At 51.3% G+C, this 10921-nt stretch overlaps 1 protein-coding gene across 1 annotated transcript; it reads left to right on the forward strand.

Moving 5' to 3' along the window:
* Window positions 1-721: 721 nt before the first annotated feature.
* LOC128572910 (isopentenyl-diphosphate delta-isomerase 2-like) lies at window positions 722-4633 on the forward strand. Its single transcript, XM_053573065.1, has 4 exons — window positions 722-863; window positions 2346-2438; window positions 3820-3950; window positions 4316-4633. The coding sequence occupies exons 1-4, from the start codon at window positions 722-724 to the stop codon at window positions 4631-4633; spliced, it is 684 nt and encodes a 227-aa protein (XP_053429040.1).
* The last annotated feature ends 6288 nt before the right edge of the window (window positions 4634-10921 follow it).

Below are 10921 nucleotides of genomic sequence, written 5' to 3' on the forward strand. Positions count from 1 at the left end.
GTCTCTACTAAAAACAGAAAAACTAGCTGGGGGTCCTGCCAGGCACCTGTGGTCACAGCCACTTGGGAGGCTGAGGCGAGAGGATTGCTCAAGCCCAAGAGTATGAAGTTGCTGTGAACTATGATGCTATGGTACTCCACCCAGGGCAAAGAGTTAGACTCTGTCTCAAAAAAATAAAATAAAAAGTAGAAAATGATGATGAAAAGATTTTGCATGAAAATAAGTGATTCTGAATACATTTTCTCAGAAATTGTTCATATGAGACTGTTTGTCTCTGGGAGGGCACTGGGCCGTCTGGGGCTTACGGAGCTTCTCCGAACAGCTGTAGGTTTCTCCTCTGGGATCCAAGCCCCACAGCTTTATATAGCACTGCACTTTCCGGAACGCTTCTTCAAAGAGCATTACCTGATCTTTTCCTCGTGTTTGTTTTGGTGGGGATTTATCATTTAAATTTTCCCATGAAAATTTTTCCCATGAAAATTCAAATGATAAATTTAACTTTCCTGGGAAATGTGAAGACTATATATATGAGAGCGAGGGACAGAGAGATCCAAGATTCCTCATTCAGACACCACGGTGGAAACACATCTGCGAGGCACTGCCTGGTCACTCTTTCTGCAACGTACACAGACAGGTATCTGCTGAATCCTGGCTGGTCCCGTCTTCCACACAGAGATGACGTTTTGTGCACCTGTTTCAGGTCAGACCACTGCCAGCAGCCATGTCTGAAGTAAACCTCGACTGGGTCGATGACCGCCAGCAACAGCGCCTAGAAGAAATGCTGATAGTTGTTGATGAGGACGACAAGGTTATTGGCTCAGACACCAAGAGGAACTGCCACCTGAACGAGAACATTGAGAAAGGTAGCACTAGCCTGTCTTTTCTTTTTCCCAAGATTTCTTCACTTTTCCCACCCAACAGACTTGTAGAGAGGAAAGAACTCAGTCTTTCCTGGTGAGGGGGAGACCCCGATTATCTGCAGGGGGGAGGTTAAGGGATCATCCTGCTGGACACCCGTGCCCACCATCCCAGGCCATGTCTGCTCACAGCCTGTCTGCGGGCAGAATCCTGTTAGGTGGGCCCACCCAGAAGCCCCTCACCTCTGGCATTTCCCCCCAGTCCCTTTCCATCACTACCTCCCCACCTCTCCCCCATCCCACTGTGGAAGTTCCCACTTTCCGCCACTGAGTGCAGAGCTGAGCCTGGGTTTGCACTGAGGTCTCTCCCCTATAACAATAGTCCTCAGTAAAATCTGTTTTCCTGTTGTAACCACTGTCTAGCTCTGGTATTCTTTGAAAACCTTAAACCAGCTGGGTGCGGTGGCTCGTGCAGTTGGCAGGCCAAGGCAGGTGGATTGCTTGAGCTCACAAGTTCGATACCAGTCTAAGCAAGAGTGAAACCCCACTCTAAAAAAAAAAAAAAAAAGCCAGGCCTTGTGGTGGGGACCGGTAGTCCTAGCTACTCAGGAGACTGAGGCAAGAGAATCACTTAAGCCCAAAGTTAGAGGTTGTTGTTAGCTGTGACACCACAGCACTCTACCCAGGGTGACAGAGTGAGACTCTGTCTCAAAAAAAAAAAAAGAAAGAAAGAAAAGAAAACCTTATGCCACTGTATTTTTTTTGTTGCTTTTACAAATTGATACATAATAACTGTAGGTATTTATGGTACTTGCAGGACAGTTTGGTGCATGGACATAGCATGTGAGGGTCAGGTCAGGGCCATTAGGGCACCCATCACTTCAAACATTGATCTTATTTTATGGTGGGAACATCACAACCTCTACCAATAAGCTGTTAACTACAGTCACCCCAACATGCTGTAGAACACTCCAGCTTCTTCCTCTGTCTGGCTGCACCTAGCACCCTGAACCCGTCCTCTCCCTCTCCACCCCACTGTCCCCACCCATGTCACCCAGTTCTCAGGTGAGGACACAAGACATTTGCCCCTTCCGTCCATGTTGCTGCAAATGATAGGATCTCATTTTCACAAAGAACGGGGCTCCTCTGTGTGGGCACCCCACTTCATTTCTCCACCGTCACTGGTGGACACTTCAGTTGAGTCCTGTCTGGCTCTGGTGACCAGCACTGAAATGGTTCTGTCTAGCACACACCTCTTCAATACCCTGGCTTTATTTCTGTTGTATCCCTGGCTGGGGGACTCGTGGATGTGTATCAGTTCTATTTTTAGTTTTCCGAGCATTCATTTGTTAAGCAAGTTTTAGTCAGGCAGACTCTGAAACAATCTGTTGAGAATGCTGTGGTCACAGGCACCTTGAGACCAAGGCTGCAGTGCCCAGAGGTCCCCTTGGCAGTTGCACGCATGCTCACGTGGGCTGTGCCTTCCAGGGCTGCTGCACCGAGCCTTCAGTGTCGTCCTGTTCAACACGGAGAACAAGGTCCTGATACAGCAGCGAGCGGACACTAAGGTCACCTTTCCTGGTAAGTCCCTTCAGCTGGCCTGAATGTGGCAAGGCTGTCTGTCTGCCTCACTCCCCTCAGGTCAGCAGTCAGCTCAGATGATGCTGGTATTTCTTCAGAGGGTCAGGTTTCTTTTAATGAAGAAACTAAGGCCACACATGGTGGCTCACACCTGTAATCCCAACACTCTGGGAGGCCGAGGCGGGTGGATTGCCCTGAGCTCAGAGGTTCGAGACCAGCCTGAGCCAGAGTGAGACCCCCATCTGTCCAAAAAATGCCGGGCCTTGTGGCAGGGGCCTGTAGTCCCAGCTACTTGGGAGGCTGAAGCAAGAGAATCACTTAAGCGCAAGAATTGGAGGTTGCTGTGAGCTACGATGCCATGGCACTCTACTGAGGGCAACATAGTAAGACACTGTCTCAATTTAAAAAAGAAATATAAGTAAATAAATAAAAGGAAAAAAGAAAATTAAAACAACTTAAACTAAGACAATTTAAAGCCAATTGAAAGGAAAATTTGAGGAAAAAAAGGATATAAGTGAGTTTCCACTTTTTTTGCAGTTTTTTTTTTTTTGGTTTCTTTTGCAATGGCAAGTTAATTAAATGGAGAGGAATTTGTGAAGCTAAGGATCTGAGGGACTAAAATAAACAGCATTTAGCCTGAAACTGATGAGATCATGATAAAAATCATCTTACAAGTCTGAGGTTTGGCTTTTTTTGTTTTCTCTTTCTTTCTTTTTATTTTTATTTATTTATTTATTTATTTATTTATTTTTGTACTTCTTAAAATCACAACTTTAGGGTGGGCTCGGTGGTTCAGGCCGGCAGTCCCGCCTCTGGGAGGCCGAGGGGGTCTCAAGCGCGGGGGTCTGAGGCTGCAGTGAGGGGGCCCTGAGCCGAGGTCTCCCACGAGCGTCAGCGCCCCTGGGAAGCAGTGCATCTCCGGAGTAAATCGGGCTTCGAGGTCACCCTAGGGGCGCTGAGGACGGAAGCTTCTCCCGCCACCTTGGCCACAGCTGCGGTACCTCCCACCAGGAAGGTCCGGCCCGAGTGGCCGGCTGAAGGCCTCCTAGGAACCTACTCCGGCCCGGCCTGGGTCCCGTCTGCCGCCTCCCGCGCGAATGGCATCTGCTGTCCCCTGGGGCTGTGGGGCTGCGTGCCCCTGTCCCGGTCTCTCTGAGATGGTGCAGAGGATCGTGGGGCAGCGGGGCAGTGAGGCCGTCCCTGCCTGGGACCAGCCTGCCAGATGCCCCTTCGGAGGCCCCTGCCCTGGACAAACCGGCTCTTCACGGCGCCAGACTGCAGATGCCAGACCGGCGCTTTCTTACCCAAAGCGCCGACTGTGTCTGTAGCCCGTCGGCTTTCAGTATGAAGTAGGGAATGTTTCCCACGCACGTCTTTCTAGGGTATTTCACCGACTCCTGTTGCAGCCACCCCCTGTACGAGCCCGCAGAGCTGGAGGAGAAGGACGCGGTCGGGGTGCGCAGGGCGGCCCGCAGGCGGCTGCTGGTGGAGCTGGGCATTCCCCCGGAGCAGGTGCGGAGTGCCGGATGGGGTGAGGGAACGGGCCGGGTGCGCAGGGCGGCCGCAGGCGAATTACAGGGATTGAGGAGAGGGATGGGGCAGGGCGCGGAGAGGGACGCGCTGGCCCCCCCATAAAGTTGCCGGCGTCTGCAGGACCTGGTGGACATTGTGGGGCGGGAGCTCGGCTCTTTAAATCAGGACGCACGCAGGTGTGCAGGAAACAAAACAAAAGCCAGGTCCTTACTCAGCCTGAGTCGGCAGAGACCAGACGACTAGAATTAAAGTGCCAGCAGAAATCGTTAATTTCCTTTGAGGACAAGAAATGCGACTATTTCCTCCATTTTCCCATAAATTCTCTCAACTCGATTTCCCTCTAGATCTCTGAGGAGGACATTGTGTTCATGACAATCTATCATCACAAGGCAAAATCAGACCGAATTTGGGGCGAACACGAGATCTGCTACCTGCTGCTGGTGCGGAAGGACGTCCGCGTGGCTCCGGACCCCAGCGAGACCCGCAGCGTCCGATACCTGGGGCCGGACGAGCTGCGCGAGCTGCTGGAGCGCGGGGCGCGCGGCGAGGTGCGGGTCACCCCCTGGCTGAGGACCATCGCGGAGAGGTTCCTGTACAAGTGGTGGCCGCACCTGGACGACGTGGCCCGGCTCGCGGACCGCCACACAATCCACAGGGTGTGAGGCCGGCGGGGCCCCGCCAGCCGCGCGCAGCCACGTGCCTCTGCAAGCTCGGATAGCGCTCAACTTCGCAATCGGCTTCACCGTGTTGCCCTAACATTTCCTTTTTCCTTATTTCCGTATGTTTTTCCTGCCTTGTTACAGGGAGGACATCTGTTCCCCCGCACCTCCCACAGCCTCATAAGCGCTGAGTCAGCTGCAGCTGACCACTGAGTTCTGGGTGGGAGAACGGGGGTCGCAGGCGAATTACAGGGATTGAGGAGAGGGACGTGCTGGCCCCCCCAGGTCTTTGTTCCAGTCCTAGGGGTCCAAATGGGCTCCCTGCTGTCTCTGAAAAATGATTATTGATTTCAGGACACACAGAGGCTGCATTTAAAACAACATCGGCTCAACCTTACATCCTAAGGTATGGAGCATTCCAGTTTGCCCCTAAAATGAACTCGGGTTGGCAAATATTACATCCCCAGTACACGCATCATGTGTGTGATCCAGGCAGGGCTCCCCACTTATCCCCTCTGTTCTTTCATTTGATTATACCTCAGAAATCCGCTTACAAATAAAAACAGCATCACCCTAACAAGTAGTTGGTCTCCTTTTTTTCCTTTCTTTACTTTTTATTTTTGGAGACTGAATCTCACTTTGTCACCCTCAATAGAGTACCCTGGCGTCACAGCTCACAACAATTTCAGACTCTTGAGCTCAAGAGATTGTCTTGCCTGGGCCTCCCAAATAGCTGGGTCTACAGGCACGGCCCCACGCACCCCACTATTTTTAGAGGCATAGTCTCTCTCTGGCTCAGGCTGGTATCAAACCTGTGAGCCCAGGCGATCCACCCACCTAGGCTTCCCAGAGAGAGAGAGTTACAGGCCTGAGCCATCACGCTCCCCCACCCGCCGCAGTCTGCCTCCTTTTAAGGAGAAGTCACCGTGCATGTAAAGATTTGCTGTGGGAATCCCAGACCTGGTAAACTAACAAACTGTGACACAGGACAAATGTCACAACCTAGGTGTGCAGCTAACTCGACCACTGCTGACACGTGGGGACACTTGGCACATCTGTGGCTCTGCAGCACCTCCCCGCACCACACCAGGGAGTTGCCAGCATGTGGTGCAGTCCCTGCCCATCTACACAGCCCTCCAACAGCTCTCAGAGCTCTACACAGCGCTAAGCTGCAGTCCCAGCCCCAGCCCTCAAGACCTGCCCAACCCACCTCCTCAGGCATCTGCCCATCCCTCTCCCTGCACCTGAGCTCTGGGCCCCTCTGCCCCCAAACCTGCCTCCTCTGCCAAGCCCCTCCCTCTGCCCCTCTGCTACCTCATGCACCATCCCTGCACCCCTGCTGTGATCTGGGCCCAGGATCTAGGTGGGGGCACCTGTGGTCTTACCCAGAGGAGCTCTCTTTGAATGCAGGTGGGGTTTCATCTTCATCACCCTCCCTCTCTCACCTCACCCTCCTTCTTTCCAGCCCCAAATCCTCAAGACCACAGGATTTCCAGAGTCACCCCACCTCTAACCGTAAATTCCAGCTAAAAAGGAACCATTTTGATTTTTTTTTTTTGAGACGGAGCCTCAAGCTGTCCGCCTGGGTAGAGTGCCTTGGCATCACATCTCACAGCAACCACCAACTCCTAGGCTCAAGCGAGTCTTCTGCCTCCGCCTCCCAAGTACCTTGGACCACAGGCACCCGCCACAATGCCTGGCTATTTTTTGGTTGCAGCCATCATTGGTGTTCGGCGGGCCTGGGATGGATTTGAACCCGCCAGCTTAGGTGTATGTGTCTGGCGCCTTAGCCACTTGAGCCATAGGCACCAAGTAGGAACCATTTAGATTTCTGGGTAAGGTCACTCTCTCCCAGACACCGTCCTTTCCCACTTTCCATTTTTACTCAGGTGCCTTTTGATACAACCTCTTATAACTCAGCACATTTAATATTGGTTTGTTTTTTTTGGGTTGTCACAGAGCACAGTGGCTACACTGCCAGTGGCGGGTTCGAGCCTGGCCCAGGCCAGCTAAACAAGGATGACAACTGCAACAACAACAACAACAAAAAAAAATAGCCAGGCGCTGTGGTGGACACCTGTAGTCCCAGCTACTTGGGAGCGTGAGGCAAGAGAATCACTTAAGTCCAAGTTTGAGGTTCCTGTGAGCTGTGACACCACCACACCTACCAAGGATGACATAGAGAAAGTCTGTATAAACACAAATGAAATAAAATAAAAATTTTTTTCCTTTCTCCAAAGGATAGAATAACTATTTTCGAGGTGGCACATGCCTGTAATCTTAGCACTGTGGGAAACTGAGGCGAGTGGATTGCTTGAGTTCAGGAGTTCAAGACCAGCCTGAGCAAGAATGAGACCCCATCTTTAAAAAATAGTTGGGCAGGGTGGTGCCTATGGCTCAGCAAGTAGGGTGCCAGCCCCATATACCAAGGGTGGCGGGTTCAAACCTGGCCCAGCCAAACAGCAACAAAAAACGGCCGATCGTTGTGGCGGGCACCTGTAGTCCCAGCTACTCAGGAGGCTGAGGCAAGACAATCACCTAAGCCCAAGAGTTGGATGTTGCTATGAGCTGTGATGCTATGGCACGCTACTAAGGGTGATAAAGTGAGACTCTGTCTCTAAAAAAAAAAATAAATAATAATAATAATAATAGCTGGCCGTTGTGGTGGGCATCTGTACTCCCAGCTACAAGGTTGCTGTGAGCTATGACGTCACAGCACTCTACCAGGGCAACAAAGTGAAACTCTGTCTCAAAAAAAAAAAAGTAACCATCTCAATATGTCATACAATCCTTACTGAGATGCACATGCAATCTTCAGGAATATGGACAAGCTTATATGACCACAGGGAAGGGAATTGTCACTTGGTCAAAATTCCCAAGAGAACCTCTCATCACACATTTCACAAAGTGCTGCTCAGCGTTCCTGCCTCAGAGAGAAGAGACAGAGAGGGATGCTCTGCCTCAAGGGGTGAGGGAAGAGCCAAATCATCCCTCTGTCTTGAGTTTTCCAGCCCACCAAATATTCATGTCCCAAACCCAATTAAAATTAGGGGAAAAGTGGAGAGACCTTACAGACTCCGCCATGGTTGAGGGCCCACAGCAGTGGGTACTTTGAGGGTGTGCACCCCGACACAGCCTGCACATCACACAGTGTGCACATAACACAGTGTGCACATCACACAGCCTGCACCCCAACACAGAGCACCCCGACAGAGTGTACACCGCAACAGCGTGCACATCACACAGCCTGCACCCCAACACAGAATGCACCCCAGCACAGTGTGAACATTTCACAGCCTGCACCCCAACACAGCGTACATATCACACAGCATGAACATCACACAGCCTGTACCCAACAAAGCGCGCAGGTCACACAGCGTGCATGTCACACAGTGTGCACCCCGACACAGAGTACATGTCACACTGTGTGCACATCACTCGGCCTGCACACCCACACAGCATGCAGATCACCTCTGTGCCCTCCCCAAGGATCCCCATCCCCGGTCTGATCAGGAGAAACATGACCACCACAGGAAGCAAATTCTAGAAAACATCTGACCTGCCAAGGTCAGGTGGCTCACAGCTGTAATCCTAGGACTCTGGGGGTCTGAGGCAGGTGGATTGCCTGAGCTCAGGAGTTTGCGACCAACCTGAGCAAGGGTGAGACACTACCTCTAAAAGTAGCCAGGCATTGTAGTGGGCGCCTGTAGTCCCAGCAACTCAGGAGGCTGAGCGAAGAGGATCACTTAAGCCTAAGAGTTTGAGGTTGGGCGGCGCCTGTGGCTCAGTGGGTAGGGCGCTGGCCCCATATACCGAGGGTGGTGTGTTCAAACCCGGCCCGGGCCAAACTGCAACAAAAAAACAGCCGGGCATTGTGGTGGGCACCTGTAGTTCCAGGTGCTGTAGTTCAGGAGGCTGAGGCAAGAGAATCACCTAAGCCCAGGAGCTGGAAGTTGCTGGCGATAAAGTGAAAAAAAAAAAAAAAAAGTTTAAGGTTGCTGTGAGCTGGAATGAGACAGCACTCTAGAGTGCCAGACAGTGAGACTCTGTCTCAAAAAACAAACAAACAAAAAAATGCCATGGCCAACAAAAAATTCAAAGAAAATCTGAGAAACTGTCACTGCCTGGGGAGCTTAATTATACAAAAGACTGAGTGAAGAATTGTATCCTGCGGTAGAAAAAGGCTATTAGGTAAAAACTAAGAAATGTGAATAAATATGCACTTTACTTACAATGTGTCAACACTGGCTAATGTGCTTTGACAGACACATCATACAATGTAAGATGTTAATAATAGAAAACCTCTCAAAAAAAAAAAAAAAGACCTCTTTGCTATCTTCACAAATTTTATGGGGCGGCACCTGTGGCTCAAAGGAGTACGGCGCTGGCCCCATATACTGGAGGTGGCGGGTTCAAATCTAGCCCCAGCCCAAAACTGCAAACAAAAAAAATTTATGTAAACCTAAAAATACTCTAAATTTTTCTAACGCTTACGTTGAAACCAGAGGGAAAGCAGACAAGTACACCTCAGACTCTGTCCCGGTGACCGCCTCATAACCAGTCTGAGGCAGCCCTCAGTGCCCCTCCAGGCCTTGAGGCCCTGAGACTTGGGAACCACGAGGCCAAGCCTGGCAGAGTCTGTACGTTAAGTACCAAAATTTGGCCAGAGCCAAGAAATCCGAATCACCCTTCCTCATCCTGCTCGGGCTGGGCGTCTCCCAGAGCCGTTTCCTAAGCGTGGGGGCTTCTCCATGGTGCACATAGCCACATGGTCACAGGACACATTAACTGCAGGGACGGGTGAAGGGCCCTTCAGACAAGAGGGAGCTTTTCCTAAAGGAGTCTCCTCACTCAGAAAACACCCAAGAGACCCATCTGTAACTGCTGATTCTGCTTTGGAAACTCTGTGCCTTGTCACTAACTTCCTCACTGTGCCAGGAAACAGTGGTTTGTGGTCGGGGTCAGTGAGGCCTTCACTCCCCACACTCAGCTGGACCCTCACCTACCACCTGGGGAACATGGGGCAGATGGTGGGGCAGTTTGGCTAGAAAGCATGGGATCACACAAAGCCCAGCACAGCGGTCTGCCTGAGACGTGAACCTGCTGGGCTGCAGGACAGGGCTTTACAGCAGGCACCTGCTGGCCGCAGGCTGATTTAGCCCCAGGGCCCTTTGGTACCCAGAGCACCAAGGTTACTTTTGTGTCCCTCACCCTGCCATGCATTTCGGAACACAAACACGGCTGTCCAAAGTCCCAGTTCCATTCCTTCCATCCACAGTGAGACACAGATTATCTTCTCAAATTTATTGATTGATTTTTCGAGTCTCACTTCATTGCCCTGGGTAGAGTGCTATGGCATCATAAATTACAGCAACCTCAAACTCTTGGGCTCAAGAGATTCTCTTGCCTCAGTCTCCCAAATGGCTGGGACTACAGGCGCCCACCACAGCACGCAGCTATTTTTAGAGATGGGGTCTCAATCTTGCTCAGGCTGGTCTCAAACTCCTGAGTTCAAACAACCGTCTCCCAGAGTGCTGCGATTACAGGTGTGACCCACCACGTCCTGAAGGGTTTTTCCTATTTTTAGTAAAGACTGAATCTTACTCTTGCTCAGGCTGGTCTCCAACTTGTGAGCTCAAGTGATCCACAAGCCAGGGCCTCCCACAGTGCTAGCATTACAGAAGTGAGACACCACAGCCAGGCTTTATCTTCTCAATTTTTAGATGATCTTCCTTTAGGATGACGGCAGGTATGTTAGCTGGGTGTGGCATTCTCAGATTCAAGGGTGCCATCTGCACAGCCCAATGGGGTTGTGAACTTCCCTCAAAGGCAGGAGTTGGGAACAAGAACATGGAACCCATGTGCACCTGTCCATCACCATCCGTGCATCCCGAAACCACCCACCCATGCATGTATGTACCTGTCCATCACCATCCGTGCATCCCGAAACCACCCACCCATGCATGTATGTACCTGTCCATCACCATCCGTGCATCCCGTCACCACCCACTCATGCATGTATGTACCTGTCCATCACCATCCGTGCATCCCGTAACCACCCACCCATGCATGTATGTACCTGTCCATCACCATCCGTTCATCCCATAACCACCCACCCATGCATGTATATACCTGTCCATCACCATCCATGCATCCCGTAACCACCCACCCATGCATGTATGTTCCTGTCCATCAACATCCGTGCATCCCATAACCACCCCCACATGTGTCTGTCCATTCATCCACCCATCCATCCCTGCTCAAGCTGGCTCCAGCCTCCTTCTCCTTGGC

This window comes from Nycticebus coucang, chromosome 20, assembly GCF_027406575.1.
Source record: "Nycticebus coucang isolate mNycCou1 chromosome 20, mNycCou1.pri, whole genome shotgun sequence".
In the NCBI taxonomy this organism is placed as follows: Eukaryota; Metazoa; Chordata; class Mammalia; order Primates; family Lorisidae; genus Nycticebus; species Nycticebus coucang.

Excerpts from the sequence above, each read along its gene's own strand:
- LOC128572910 (XM_053573065.1), top strand. The coding sequence starts at position 722 with ATGTCTGAAGTAAACCTCGACTGGGTCGATGACCGCCAGCAACAGCGC. Across the intron at positions 864-2,345 it reads GAACGAGAACATTGAGAAAG|GGCTGCTGCACCGAGCCTTC; the intron begins GTAGCACTAGCC and ends TGTGCCTTCCAG. Across the intron at positions 3,951-4,315 it reads TGGGCATTCCCCCGGAGCAG|ATCTCTGAGGAGGACATTGT; the intron begins GTGCGGAGTGCC and ends ATTTCCCTCTAG.